At 58.2% G+C, this 14732-nt stretch overlaps 1 protein-coding gene across 3 annotated transcripts in view; it reads right to left on the bottom strand.

Moving 5' to 3' along the window:
- Positions 1–9498: 9498 nt before the first annotated feature.
- The window catches only part of POC1A (POC1 centriolar protein A), a 68917-nt gene continuing 63683 nt past the window's right edge, over positions 9499–14732 (bottom strand). Inside the window, exon 11 of one of the 3 annotated variants that reach the window (XM_044253455.1) lies at positions 9499–10233. In XM_044253455.1, coding sequence (XP_044109390.1) covers positions 10135–10233 — 99 coding nt within the window. In that variant the 3' untranslated portion in view covers positions 9499–10134. The other 2 variants (XM_044253454.1, XM_044253456.1) reach the window with 2 other exon arrangements.

Below are 14732 nucleotides of genomic sequence, written 5' to 3'. Positions count from 1 at the left end.
GCCTGGGGGTTAGACTCAGCTGGGAGCCCCACCCACTGACACTGAGGTCATCCCTAGAGGGCCAACAGCAGCTCAGCTGCCTCAGGAAACCAGGCAGGCCGGGCCAGCTTTCCTGGGTGTTCAGAAGAAACAGCAGCGGGGGAAAGAGCCCACGTGAGCTCAGGACCACCCAGTCCCTGCCCCAAAGCCACATATGAAGGCCAGAGCCCTTTCCTTCCCGAAGTCTGTACTCTGAGTTGATCCCCCCTCCCTCTTGTGAAACTTGGAATTTGGGGGTACCCAGGTCACCCAGGTCCTGAGGGATGCGAGCCCGGGCTTAGGGGGAGTAGGAGTCCTAAGCCACCCGCCCATCTGTTGCCCTGGCCACCATGTTGCCCTTGGCCTCCTGCTCCAGGCTTCTGACCCTTCTGAGGCCACATCTGTCCCAAAGGGCCTGGAACCCTGCGCCTGGAGCAGGGGTGGGAGGCAGGAGGGTGTTTTCGACAGGCACTGCCGGCCAGAGCAAAGGCCAGAAGTAGTGATGGAGTCAGGAGCGGCTGCCTGACTCCCGCTCTGTCCTGTCCGAGTCTGGGTCCCGTTCTGTCTTGGCTGAACCAGCCTCTGGTTTCCCCGTCGGAGAACCAGCATGGGCAGGGTCCTGACGGTAAAGGCGTTCCAAGCTTTGAGGCTGAGAGGGTGGAGAGGCTGGGAATTCCCAGGGTATCTGGCGGGCGGAAGTGCCAGGGGCCTGGGCTGGGTCTGCTGCGGGTGGGCCAAGGGGTGGAGACTGTTCGGTCTCTCTGTAGCCGCCAGGCCTAATTGCCTCATTAGTATCTGCCTGCTGCCTGGGCCTGTCTGCTTTCCTCCCCACCGGCCCACACAGCCCTGTTTTTCAGGAATCCCTCCTACGAGGCCTTGGTGATGGTGACCACATGATCATGATGAGGCCGGGGGAAATGGCCTGGGACCGAGCTGTCCTGGGCCAGGCGCGAGGTTGTGGGGTTGAGGCCTCAGCACCCGGTGCCGTCCCGCATGGGCTCAGCCGTCTGGCTGCCTAGGCTGGACAGCACCAGGGGCAGCACCAGGAAAGGGTCTAGAAGACTCCCCTCCCTGGCCTGGCCCTATGCCGCCCTATTCCGGCCACAGGGGCACGTGCCCTGGAACTTGGCAGAATCCATCCCCACAAAGGTTAAGCTCTCCTGCGGGAGAGGAATCTAATGGACTCTGACTCTCAGGGCTCCAAGCATAATCCAAGGCGTGAGTGTGCCGTGCGTGTTGCGACAGGGCGGGAGAGGAGGGGTGGTGGGTGGAGACTGGGGTGGGGGGGAACCTGACCAAGAGAGACCTGGTTCCAGTCCTGATTCCACCACCAGCCTCTCCTCTCGCGGCCTCAGCTTCCTCCTCTATAAAGTGGGTGTGTGCTATACCATGCCAATTGCGAGAAGGCAGGAGGAAGCCCACTCCTGGAGGGCCCAGCCCAGGGAGGAGCACGTATCCCTGGGCTCAGCCCTCTTGGCCCTGGACAGTGGGGACAGGGCTCTGGGGGCAGGCGATGACCACCCCAGGGAGGGAAGCTTCCTGGAGCAGAGGGATGAGAAGGGGCCTGCGGCAGCTGTGCCAAGGAGTGTGAGCAGAAGGGGCTGGAGCAGAGAGGCCGGCCCCACAGGGAGGTGAAACAGAGACAGAGGAGACAGAGCACCATTGCTGGGCCTGGTGCTGGTGGCTGCCCTGTCCTGAGGCTGATGGTGGGGTGGGTGCGGTGGCGTGGACGCTCCCAACACCTGGGGCCTGCCGGTGCAGGTCCCATCCCGTGGTGCAAGGCCCTGCCCGCCGGCCTCATGCCTTTGACTTTGCGGCCACACCTGCCCACCCACCTGCCTGCCCCCCCATGATGAAGGGCGGGGAGGGAATCAGTGTCCTCAGGATCCTAACACTGCTCAAACGTGATCCCACCTCCAAGCCTCGGCACACCAGCCCCCTGCTGCTTTCTTTCACCCTTCCTCAGCTGTCATCCCCATTCAGTTCCCACCTTTCGCTCAGACCCAGCAGACAATAGCCCCTGCTCTCTGAACTCAGAGAGCCTTTCTATCAGGGGGCTTTGACCCAGACCTCCTGCCTCCTCAGGGCTTTTCCCAAAGTGGGATCCATGGAACACTGGGCCTCTCCAGTACACCTTGATATAAAAGGTTATGTGGGGCACCTGGGTGGCTCAGTCAGCTAAGCATCTGCCTTCAGCTCAGGTCATGATCCCAGAGTCCCCAGATGGAGCCCAGCATCAAACTTGCTCAGCGAGGAGCCTGCTTTTCCCTCTGCCTCCCCTGCTCCCCCTACTTGTGCTCTTTCTCTCTCTCTTTCTCTTTCTCTGTTAAATAAATAAATAAAATCATTAAAAAAAAAAAAAGTTATGTGGTCAAATGTCTGGAAAACACTATGAGCGCTGTGGCCCAAACTGCCTGGCACAGAAGTGTGTTAAAGGCTCTGACAAGTCCTGCCAGGATCTAGCTGGGTTTATTTTGTTCACCTGGCATTTCCCAAACTCTGGAGACCACAGCGGGGACCTGGGTGGCTCAGTCTGTTGGATGCCCAACTCTTGATTTCCGCTTGAGTCATGATCCCAGGGTTGTAGGAGCAAACCCCCCATCGGGCTACACGCTCAGTGAGGTGTCCGCTTGTCCCTCTCCTTCTGTCTCCCTGCCCCCTCAAATAAGTAAGTAAGTAAATAAATAAATAAATAAATAAAATCTTTTTTAAAAAAACACCAAAAAATGCTGGAGACCACAGCATCCGTTGCTGACATGACCTTCACTATCCGCTCACAGGACTATGCCCTCAGCGTGTCCTTCAGGGGAGAAAGTGGCTTTATGTTGCCCAGTGGCTTCTCACACATCTCTTCCCTGGAGTGTCCTTCCCATCTTCAGATGGAAGCGGAGGGTCAGCAAGATGATCACGCGGAGCCCCACGCTCTTCCAGGCTGCTGTAGGACCCTGCGGTCTATTTTCCACCTCAGGCCCAGCCCATATTGCCGCCCCTCCTCAACCCCAAACCGTGGGATCAGAAGCTAGCCTGTTGCCTGGTGGGGAGGCGACGATAAATAGACACGGTGGGGGGTGGGGGCAGGCTGGAGAAGGAGGAGGTGAGCCAGACACCCAGCCATGCCTCCCCCAACCATCAGGCACCAGCCCTTGGCCCTGACCAGCTCTGGTGGCTGCTGGCTCAAAGCTGCTCGGGGCAGGGCTGGGGTGGATGGGGAGGCTGCTGTGTCTCAGCATGGGAGCCATGGACAGGGCCCCCTCCGCAAGCCCAGGCCAGAGTTGGGTTACGAGCCCTGAGGGTCTCCTAATGAATTCCACATGTGAGTGGATGCCTCGGAGAGGAAACGAGGAAACGGGAAGGGGCTGGGGTTGGGGAGAGGGACCTGAGAGAGGATTGGAAACATGTGTGGAGGAGGAAGAGGAGGCAGAAGGGGGGAGAAGGATGACAGCAGCAAGAGGAGGAATCTTTATCTCCAGAAGTTCTGGTGCCTACCTCCCCACCACGAGGTTGGCTGCCAGGATCCCAGGCCCTCTAGGAGGCCCCAGGCTATCAGGCCCTTGGGGGAGTGGTAGGAGAGACCCTCTTTCAAGTGGAGAAAGCCCTAACCTCCTAGCCTTGCTTGGCTGGGGTTCTGAGCCATTAGGGGCAAGATAGAACAAGCTCTTGGGCGGGGGGGCTTGAGGAAGCTCCCTCAGAGCTAGACAGCTGGCCAGAAGCAAAATGCTCCTTGGGATCCAGCCCCTCTTGGAACTGTAGGGAGCTTCCCCTACTCCACCAGAGAGCCCTGGGGCGAGCAAGGCCACTGACATGTCAGCCCTGACCCCCACCTTTGCTGCTCTTGGCGAGGCGGTGGGCAGGGAGGCCTGGCCTATCTATAGGTTGGCTGTCCCCGCCCCCGTCAGGTGGGGGCAATGCACAGGCACCTAGACTGGCCTGACAGCTGGAAGCCTCATTAGGAGAAGAGTGTGTAGGGAGCCATGTTGACGTGTGTGCATGTGGTGGGGGTGTTGTCCAGTGAGAGAGACCCATGGTGGTTTGTGCCAGAGTCTGGGGGCTTTGTGGGGTACAATGCATAACGGCTCCCGCCCCCCCACCCAGAAGCACTGGTTTTGAGCCCCAGGTTTCCAGCTGGCCCACCTTCAGGACTCCAATGCCAGGAGCCGAGCCCTTCAGCCTCTGCCTCCAGCCTCTTCTCCAGACCATGTACTGGAGCCCAGCAAGGACAAGGCCTGCTCTTAGAGCTTTGTATGAATTGTCTCAGTGAATCTGCTCAACAGCCCTATGAAGCCACTCCTGCTCCCATCCCATGTTCTGGATGAGGAGGCTGAAGCGCAGAGAGGCAAAGTCCCAGCATTCCTGGCAGCAGGAACAGAGTGGGTGCAAAGGCTCCCTGGGGCTGAAATGCGCCAGGTATGGCCAAGGCTGCTGTGGCTGGAGGAGCATGAGAAGGGCAGAGGGTGGCAAGAGACGGGATGGGGGCCAGTCAGGATTGAGGAGGGCCTCAGGGCTGTGGTCTGCACTGGGGCCTCCACTGGCCATGGAGGATGCTGGGGGACCACTGGAAGCAGCTGAGCAGGGATGGCATGGGCTATCTTCCCGGTTCTTGCTTATTATTTATCACTTTTTCTTCTGATTGCCTAGCAGCCCCTGGCCACTCTGATGAGAACAGATGGGGGAGCAGAAATGGGAGACCAGGAAATGATCAGGCATCTCAGCGGGTTCTGGCTCCTTGGGGCTCACATAGCCAGGGGGGCTAGCTCTGGGATGGCCTGAGTGGTAGGCAGGCCCAAGCTTCTGGGGGAGGTTGAGAGGGCCCTCACCTGACCTGCACCACCTGAGGCTCCCATCCCTCACCAGAGGGGCCTGTGGAGCTGAGGATGCCTCAAACCAGAGGCACTTATCCCCCAACGGGAGACTTTAGAACATCTCTCCAGAGCCATGGGCATTCTTATAGGGGATCACAAATGCCTCTCAAACACACCCTAACTATCAGGGGTGCTAGACCCAACTCTAGGACCAGGGCAACCCCAGGAGCAAAGGTCAACTTCACGGTTTGAGCTAAGAAGTCCATGGCAGCAGCCCAGAGGCTGGCCTCTGCGACAGAAAGCACCTTCTGCTTGCAGGTAGCAGACGTATGTGACAGGCTGCCCGGAGGGTCTGGAAGGACTAATTATACTGCTTTTCTGGCTCCAAGTTTTACAAGCTTCTGAGGAGCCAGTCTAGGAGCAGTTGTCACAGAAGAAAGATTCTGGGAGCTGAGCTGGGAATGGGGGGCGCGACTTGGAGCAGGAGGGCATGCCTTTGGGTGCGGTCAGGGTTTAAGGGGCTCAGTGCAGAGGTGGGGTGGGGCATCACAGTTCTAGAACTAGGTGGTTCTAGAGAGATGTGCCAGGGAGAGCCAGGGCAGGGAAAATTCTGGAAGAGGCCAGTTGAGCAGAGCATCAGTGGGACACATGAGCCCTCCTTGGCCAGACCTGAGACCAGGAGAGCAACATGGGCTGGTTAAACACAGGCTGCAGCGCTCAGGGACATCCACGGCCCTGAAGGCTGTCCTGATTCCAAAGCCGAGTCCAGGCACCCAGCAGGAGGAGAATGGAGCTGGACCACGGCCGACGTCAGGATGCGAGGCAGAATGACACTGCTGGTGTGAGCCCTGGCTCCTGTGGGCCAGCCCCCTGCCTCCTGGCTACCCACGGAAGGTGCCCAAGTCCCACTTGCAGAAACACACACTGTGCCTGAAGGAGAAGCTTAGAGCCAAGAAAGGGAAGCTGCTGTAGCACAGGGCTTCCTTTCCTGCCCAGGTTCCCTACCCAGGTGCTCAGATCTCTTAGGTGGTAGGAGAGTGGGGGTCAGGAGAGGCATTCCTGCTGCCAGAAAGCACTCCTAGGCAGGTGGGGCTCAAGGTGGCCTCACCTGAAGGGAAAGCTCTCCTTGGCCTTGCTCTATAAATAGGTTCTTGGGAGACTGTTTGCGCACAGCGGCTCCCAGCCCCAGAAGGGGCTGGCAGGAAAGCCTCCTAATGCCGTCGCCCCCGGCTCTCTGGCCTGGCTCCAGTCCTATCTTGAGCACAGGCTGGGCCCTCCTCGGTGGGGAGTCAGGGACAAAGCCTCTAGAAGACTTCCCCAGAGTGGCCAAGCCAGTGAGCCTAGGTTGCCTCGGCCTCCTGGCTGGGGTGAGCTAGTGCACATCAGGCAATGGGACAAGGCCCTGCGCCAGGGCCCGGTGCCCAGTGGAAGTGGAACGGCACCCTGGGCCCCCTCCGGCCTGCCACTGCTGTCTTGGCCGGGGGTCCCTCCTCAGCAGCCTGGAGCGGGTGGGATGGAGCGGGGGTGCTCAGTGAGAAGCCCTGGGGGGATTTCTGGCCCCCTTAAATGGCCACACACCAATTAAGGCAGGAGCCATCAAGGGCCCATCTTGAGCACATCATCTAGGAAAATGAGGTTAATGACAGTGAGCCAGGACAACAGGGCCAGTGTGAGTCACCGCGCTCTCGCTTGCTCAGCGGGCTGGGTTTCCGGGATTCCGGGTCATCACAACACCCACCCTCTAGCCCGTGCTGGCCGGGGTGGCGGCCTTGGTGACAGCCAAGGAGGTGGCCTTAGAGTGGTTGCCTTTGGGGCAGGGGAGGGACTGCCTTGAGCCCCTCTGCCCACCAGCTGGCCCAAATCCCTCTTGCACCCCTAGGGATGTCCAGGGCAGGGCCCACTGCATCAAAAGATTGTAACTCTCACCACCCAGAATTCTAGAGCTAGAGGGACCCTGGGACCATCAGCACATGGACACAAGGACTAACTTCCGGGGAAGGGGCCTGACCTGCTGAAGTGACAGCATCCCAGGCTGGTGGAGGGGGATCACACAAGGACCACAGTCATGCTCTGTGCCAGTCACTGCTCTGAGCACTTCATGTGCCCGATTAGACCAGCACTCTGTCAAAAAAGTGAATTAAAAAATCTTTTAAAAAATAAATAAAAATAAATCACCAATCAGGGGCGCCTGGGTGGCTCAGTGGGTTAAGAGTCTGCCTTCAGCTCAGGTCAGTATCTCTAGGGCCTGGGATGGATCCCCGCATCGGGCTCCCTGCTCAGTGGGGAGTCTGCTTCTCCCTCTCCATCTGCCTTCCCTCCAACTCGTGTTCTCACTCTCTCAAAATAAATAAAATATATTTTTAAAAAGATTTATTTATTTATTTGACAGACAGAGATCACAAGTAGGCAGAGAGGCAGGCAGAGAGGGAGGAGGAAGCAGGATCCCCGCTGAGCAGAGAGCCCGATGCGGGGCTCGATTCCAGGACCCCGGGATCATAGACCTGAGTTGAAGGCAGAGGCTTTAACCCACTGAGCCACCCAGGCGCCCCAATAAATAAAATCTTTAAAAAAAGAAATCGCCAATCACCGACACCTGTTCTTTTAGTTCACGTTAGGAAAATTGGGCCATGAGAGGAGGGGGTGGTGGCAATTACCACTGTATATACCTAACAAAGCCCCCTAACCTCACCTCACCCTTCTAGCAAACAGAGACAGAGAGATGCAATTTGGTTTTTACAGAGCTCGGTTATCAAAATCCACAATCAGGAGAGATGGTGGCTGAGCAGAGGCATTTGCATTTCCAGAAGGCTGCTTTTGAGCTTGGCAGCACCAGCGGGAGGACTGGTAGGAGCCCCTACTACAGGGGAGCTGCTGGCGAGGCCTGGCAGGGAGACACCATCACAAGAAAGGCCCTGTCCCGTGGCCCCCAACCTTGCCAAGCTGCCTCAAGCCCACCCGGGCTCCACACTCCTCTCTTGCTTATGAGGCCCCCACAGCCGACCAGCCCAGTGTTGCCCAAGTCAGGGTCCTGTAGCACCTCCACGGGGCGGGGAGTGGGGGGGTCAGAGCACCTTAGGGTCCTCTGTCCCCTTTCTCTCAGGGGCAATCTGGGCTCCTAGGTCCTCACTCAAGAGCAGTGAAGTCCCAAGTCAGGCCCCACGGGAGCAAGAAAAGGAACTCTGGGCAAGAACTTGGCCCCTTCATAGCTTTGGCCTGTGTCACATGCTGACCCTCAGGCTTGGAGGAGGTGGGTCTCTGCGGTGATTCAAAGACAAGCGCTGCTCTCCGAGAACCATCTTGCCCCCCATTTCGATGACTGCCTCCAGGCGGGTGTGTGAGTGTGCAGGGAGCCCGGACAGGAGGGCCCTGCCTCTCAGACAGCCTGTGGCTGTCTCTGGGAGAGCCCAGGGTGGGGCTTCCAGGGACCCAGAGACACCATTGCCCCCAGGCCATTTCCCAAATCCCTGACAGGCTCTCAATCCACATTTTCTTCACAGAGAAACTCACAGCTCAATCCTGGCGTAAACCGAAGGCAGGGAGACGGTAACCTGGCTTGGCCAGAGCAAGAGCAGCCACACGCTGCCTGGAGACGTGGTTCTGTCCTGTCGTCCCCAGTGAGGGGTACCATCTGTGTCCCTGCAGATGACCTCCCCCTGGACTGGTGGCTCAGATCACCAGAGCCCCAACGCTGGGGTCTCTAGCTTCGGGTCTGGAAGCTCCCACAGGTCCAGCATGGGAGGGGATGGCCAGACTGGCCCCACAAGGGCGTCCTGAGCAAGCTCCCTTAGCGTTGCCCAGACTCCCTAAGAGCCTTCACGCAGGGGGAGCTCCTGACCTCCTGAGCAATCTGAGCGCCTTACCTGCCAATTCAGACCCGCAGGCCTGCCTGGCAGTCTCTTCCCCACTCACAGAACTCCGGGGGAGGGGGTCTACCTCCTAAGCCCCTGGAGGGGTACTTACCAGCCCTGCCTAAAACAAGAACTTGAGGCTCAGAGAGGTTATGTGACCGTGTCAAGGCTACACAGCTGGCTGAAGCCTGACCCTGGACTGTGGCTTTTCCCCTACCAGCTGGGAGAGGCAGCTTCCCCATTCTTGCCGTTCATCCAGGCTCCATGGAGGCCGCCTCCGTGTCGGTCCCAACTCCCAGCCTTCAGGCTCTGCTCCCACCTGGAAGCTGCAGAGGCTGGGAAGCTCATTAGCTGCATGGTACCAACAGCTCCTGAGAAGATCTAACGCGGCACCCCCCGAACCCCCAGGGCACAGCAGGTATGTTGAAGGATAAATACCTCCCTGGCTGGCTGGGCCCCAAGAAGCCAAATGCCAGAGACACGGACGGCACCCAGACACGTGGAGGGCACTCGCCCGGCTCTCCCTGTGCAGTGCACAGGAAGAAGCCTGTGGGAACCCTCCGGAGAACGTGGAAATGCAGCTGCCTGAGTCCTCCAGGACCCAATTGACGAAACTGGCTGAGGCCAGCCAGAGGGAGGTGGGTGCTGGGCTGGGGCTCCGGCTGTCCTGGCTCCCCCAGTTCCCTGAGCAGATGCAGATGAGTGTCCCGAGTGCCCAAGGTGACCTGGTAAAGGCCCTCGAAGCCACTGCTTTCATTCTCCCTTTAGGGACCCTGAGGAGTGGGGGGGACACTGATGAGGTCTCACTCAGAATGAGCCACTTTTATGACAAGCTCAATAAAGTCCATTTTAATTTCAGATTCCTTCACCCTCAGGTGTCCAGAGGAGGAAGCCACTGGGCCCCAGTGAACACGTGTGGGGCAGAAATCCAGGCCACAGTGAAGCCACCACCACCCCACCGCACGCTTGTTCCTGGACTAACCTGACTCAGATGGCCCCCATGGAGCCTTTTGTCATATTTAGAGGAAACTCCTGGCTGGCCCAGCCAATGGGCAGTCAGTCCACTCCTAAGCTGTCATGGGTGGGAAGAGCCAGGCATTCAGCAGAGAGAGGGACAAAACCCCATAAGGTGGCCTAGGGGCGACCTCTTCTGGGGGGAGGGTGTGTTGTGATCTTCGGGTCCATGAGGACTCTAAGGTAGCAAACATTTTCAAGTGACTCCTTCCCATTAAACCAAACGCAGTCCTCTGTGTCTGTGCGGGCACTGCCCAGAGGGGCCTTCCGCTGGCAGGTGGCAAGCCTCCGGGGGCAGAGCAGGTGGGGGACAGAAGTGCCTAACCCCAGGGTCTCGGGGGCGGAGCTGAATCCCCTTCGTTTATTGACCCAAGTCCCCCAGTACAAATCCCCCGCCTGCCATCCCCCACCCCACCCCCCCAAATCGAGCGAGCTCTTGATCCTGGCTCCCCTGATCACGGTGGTGTTCTCTGCATGATTAGCTGCTGGTTCTCCAAGCACTGCTTCAGCCTGTCTTCCGTCAGCGTCAGCCGCTGCTCCAGGATGGAGACTGTCTGTAAGACAAATGGCACAGTCAGGCCTCAGAGGACAGAGGGGCTACAGGGCTGCCCTGGGGATCCCCTCAACCAGTCCTGCTTGGCTGCCCAGCCTGTCGTCCTGCTGCCAGGTCCCGTCTCCGGTGGCTGCTAGGGATAGTTCCAGCCTTTGCGTCTCCTCCTGGTTCTGCGTGGCTGTCCTTTGATGTCTGCAGGCAAGGGGAGGACACAGGGAAGGGAGGCAGCGGGTCCCACAGCCTTGGTCATTCCCCAAGACAACCAAGAATCATGATGCCCAGCCCCGAAAGTCTGGCCTTTAGATGGGAATCCAGAGCAGAACCACTTCCTCATTTGGACTAGGCTTCTGTCCACAATCAACTGGAGATCATCACCCTTCTCCATTCCAAAGGTAAGAAAACAACACCCCCAAATGAAGGCACCCTATCTGGGTCCTGCCCACGTCTCAGACCCTTCACACCTCCACACCTGGAGGGGCTTCCCAGGCTGGGAGGTGAGTGACTGAGCAACTCTGAGCCTAGGAGGGCCTCTGCCTGTCTGAGTCCAATGAGGACCACTGCAGGAATAGGTCCTCTGAGACACAGGCCCTAACTCCATCTCTGAGCCCCTTTTTTCCTCTGTGATGGAAGGACAATGCCAAGGTCACAGGAATCCTGGAGCCTAGGAGGTGACTCAAGATGGTGGTCAGCATTTCTTAGCTTGATCCATGCTGGGAACGCTTGTCATCATGTTGGCTTCCAGAGGCTGAGTCCGTGGCTCCCTGTCCTCTCCTGCCTACCCAGCATGGCTGGCCTGTGGACCTAGCCGTCTGGCTTGCCAAAAGCCGGTAGTCCCACGTGCCGGGGAGGCATGTGCCTCATGGGCCGGGGCCAGTGTTATAGACATGGCTGCTGGACAAGGCTGTAAAAAAACATGCCCACCTTCTCTGGCTTGGGACAGAGTGCTGGCAGAGGGGTAGTGCTGTCTGGGAGCCCGTGTGTTCCCCACAGAGCAGCTGGCTCACTGCCCTCAAGGACTCCTGCCCAGGGCCTGCCCACCAGTCACACAGCCAAGCCCAGCCCTCACCAGGCTGGCCATGATGGCTGAGTTCTCCTTCACCTCCTCCCCAAGGACTGGGTGAGTGCCAGGCCTGCACCAGGCCCGGGGTGAATCCGCCATGAGCGAGGCAGGCTTGGTCCCTGTGCTGTGCAGCTGACAACCAGCAGAAAGGGATCAGGTTAAGAAACAATACTTTCTATTAATTTTGCCCATTTGTCTATGGGCTTTCCCAAGAGGTTCTGCCACCTTCCCTGAGGCTCCAAGGAGGCTCTGGGCCTTGGTCCAATGAAAAGGAAACTTTCCTTTCATACATTTAATAAACCATTGAAACATTTTGGGAAGGAGTTTATCCTCTCGGGCAGCTATAAATTCTCACAGCATCCCGCACGGATGTCGGCTGCTCACGGAGGCTGCTCCTCAGGGCGGCTGGCCATTTCTGAGGGAGCTGACCTGGGCTGCAGGGGCTCTGAACCCGGGGGTACAGGCCTGAGCCTGAAAAGGAGCACTGCACCCCAAGAGGCAGAGCCGGGCTGAAGGGAACAGTCACACTCCCCCTGTTCTGGCCAGAAGCCGCTGAGGGGTCTGTACCTCGTAAAAGGGGCGGCGGAAACAGCCCCTGGCTGGCCCAGAGCAGCATTCCTGGAAGTTTCCACTGGCTGCTGTGAAATGCGCGCTGAGCCAAGCTCCAAAATCCTTCCCCATCCAGACTTTTTCCGATGGCCCTGGACTCCAGGTCACAGTAGGGGAGCCGGCCTGCTCTTCCTCGTGCCCACCCCCTCCCCGCCCTTTTTAACTTTCCACAGGGACAGAATCCGCAAATGTGGAGGCAGTGGGTGCGGGGCGAGCGTCAAAACCGGGGGTGCCACGCATTTCACGAGGCCTCCACTTAGTTCCACGGGGGGCCCATGCTTCTGCTCGGTAGAAATACGGCCATTTGTCCATATTATACTTCTTTAAACATAACTGCACACCCATCTCTCCCTTGCAGCCCTTGGAAGGAGGGTGCCGGCTGGTTGTCCGGCTGGTTGTGGGCCCTCCCCTGGGGAGCTTTGAGGACGTGCTTCCTGGCCTGTTGCAGACAGGAAGGCTTCACATCCACGACTCCTCAAAATCTGCAGCTCCCCTCCTCCCTGTGGTTCTCCCGCCTCTCCCCTTCTCCAGCTGCAACCGACTCTGGAAGAGTCATCATCTCTGCTTGGTCTCTACTTCTAGTGCCCCCCGGCTCTGCCCAGATGCTGAGTGACAGTCGCCATCCGGGGATGAGGTCCACCAGGCTCTTCGCACTCACATTTGATCTCATCCGACCCCCGTCTGAGCCGGAAGGATGGGCCAGGGAAAGGAGGACGATTTTTGGATTATCTTTATGTTAAATGTTGTCTGGTGTCCTCTGCTCCACAAGTTTTCCTTAATAATCCTACTCTAATAAAGCATGGGGTGTCGTTTTCATGGAAAATGGTGTCTCTCAAGGTCAAGTGAAACCTAGAAATCCCAATGCCTGATATTGCTGATGTGCCTTCCCTCCGCCACGGAGGAAGATCTCCCCTGAGACCAAGTGGGTGCCTTTGGGGCACTCAAGGAACAGAGGTCAAACATGCTCAGGGTTGGCAGTACAGACAGCAAGAGGGCAGGTGGGCCATCTGCAGTGACTCAGCCCAGGCCACTATGGTGCCACCAAGCCTCCCAGCTGCTGGGGCCTCTGGCGGAAGAGGAAAAGCATTGGGGATAGCACATGGGTGGGCGAGGGCGTCCCCAGCAAGGACTGGCTCCAGGCCGTACTGCATGGCCTTGTTCACATGTCAGGCATACCACAAGCCTCAGTAAATACGTGCTGCCTCAGCATTCAGAAGACAGAGGCCGTAGTCCATTCTTCCAGCTGCCCAGGGCCATCCATGCTAAGCAGGCTGCTCACCCCGCCTTGCACTCTGGGTCCTGCCACATGGTGCCCAGAGATGAGGCCCACCTGCCCCAGAGGGTGGGGAGGCGCACTACTGAAGCAAACAGCCCCACAGTCTTCCAGACACCGTCACCCCTGCCTCCAACCCACCCTCTCACCCTCCTTCCACTCAGGGCAAATGAGGTCTGGCCTTGCAAGCAGCCCCGGGGCCCACAGGCCCCTCCCCTTTTCCTGTGCAGAGGAGCGGTAGGTCGGAGGTCTGGTCCCAGCCTCTCCCCCTTCTAAGTCCCACAGCTTGTTAAGTCCCCAAGGAGGTCTGGTGGCAGATGCCAATGAGGGAAGCAGCCCTGACTGACCCAGCTGTCTGCAGGCCTCTGCCCTTGCAGCAGGGCAAAGGGAAAGTGGAGAAGCGGCTGAGGAGGCCAGGGTTCTGGCTGCTGGGCGGACCTGTCTGGGCAAGGTGACCCATGTCCTAGGCCTCCTGCATGCTGGGGTCCAAACTCCTTCGGAAAGGTCCCTCTTGTCTGTGGACTGTGGAGAAACCAGGCAACTCATTCCCTCTCCCTGGGCCTTGTGCCATCCGGGCAGCTTACTCGAGTCCCCGCTGCAAATGGAGTGAGGAGTCCAGACTTGAAGGGAGAATGGTGGGAAGACCCAGGACAGGCTCGGGGGAGCCGGGGGTGGGGGGTGGGGGGGTGGCGGTCATCCTCATGATTTCTGACACACTCGGCTCCAGGGGCCGCTCTTGGCAGCTGCCGTTCACGGAGAGCTCATGATACGCCAAGCACTCCTCAAAAACCCTCCAGGGTGGGAGGCTTCATCATCCCCATTTTTCACATGAGGAAACCAAGGCACAGTGCTATTAAGCAGCTTGCCTGAAGTCACACCGCTTATAAATGACAAGCCAGGGCCGTGAACTAAGGGGGCCCAGCTTCAGAGTTTGGGCTAAAGCACCGTGACCTGCACCTTCGCTCTGTTCCCATGGTGAACGAATAGGTGAGGCCTGACCTTCCTCCTCCCCTGCTCCAGCCATGCCTGAAGGGTAACAGCCATGTAACCCCAGGAGACCTGTGTGTCCCCCACCCAAAGCCCAAACTCAGGCAGTCTAAGGAGAACCTCGTGCATCTCTGTTCTTATCCATCAGAAGACACCTCTGTCCTGCCCAGGTCACCTGGCCCAGTGGCTCCAGTTTAAATGGGAACGAACAACCCCCCAGTGTCACCCAGCAGCTCCTCACACCATCAGACCGCCCTCAGAGGTGGCTTCCAGGCCTCAGATGCCCCCAAACCCCACAAAGCACTCTCTCACCTGACTGGATATTTAGGTTTGGAATTATCACAAAAGTCACAATTTTGGCTACAAAAAGGTAATGTTATATGGACAAAAGGGACATTATCAACAAGAACCTTTTAATAGATATGTGATGAGAAACCACCCGAAAACTTGAATTTTAGATGCTTTCTTTTACTGGGGGCCGTGTCACTCAGCATAAATGATCAGTTCCCAAACACGCCATGGAACTCACCCCATTCCCTGCTCGTGCCCCACCCCTCACAACACAGGGCTT

The sequence above is a fragment of the Neovison vison genome, chromosome 6 (genome assembly GCF_020171115.1).
Source record: "Neovison vison isolate M4711 chromosome 6, ASM_NN_V1, whole genome shotgun sequence".
Taxonomy (NCBI): Eukaryota; Metazoa; Chordata; class Mammalia; order Carnivora; family Mustelidae; genus Neogale; species Neogale vison.
This window is presented reverse-complemented; position numbering and strand designations above follow the sequence as displayed.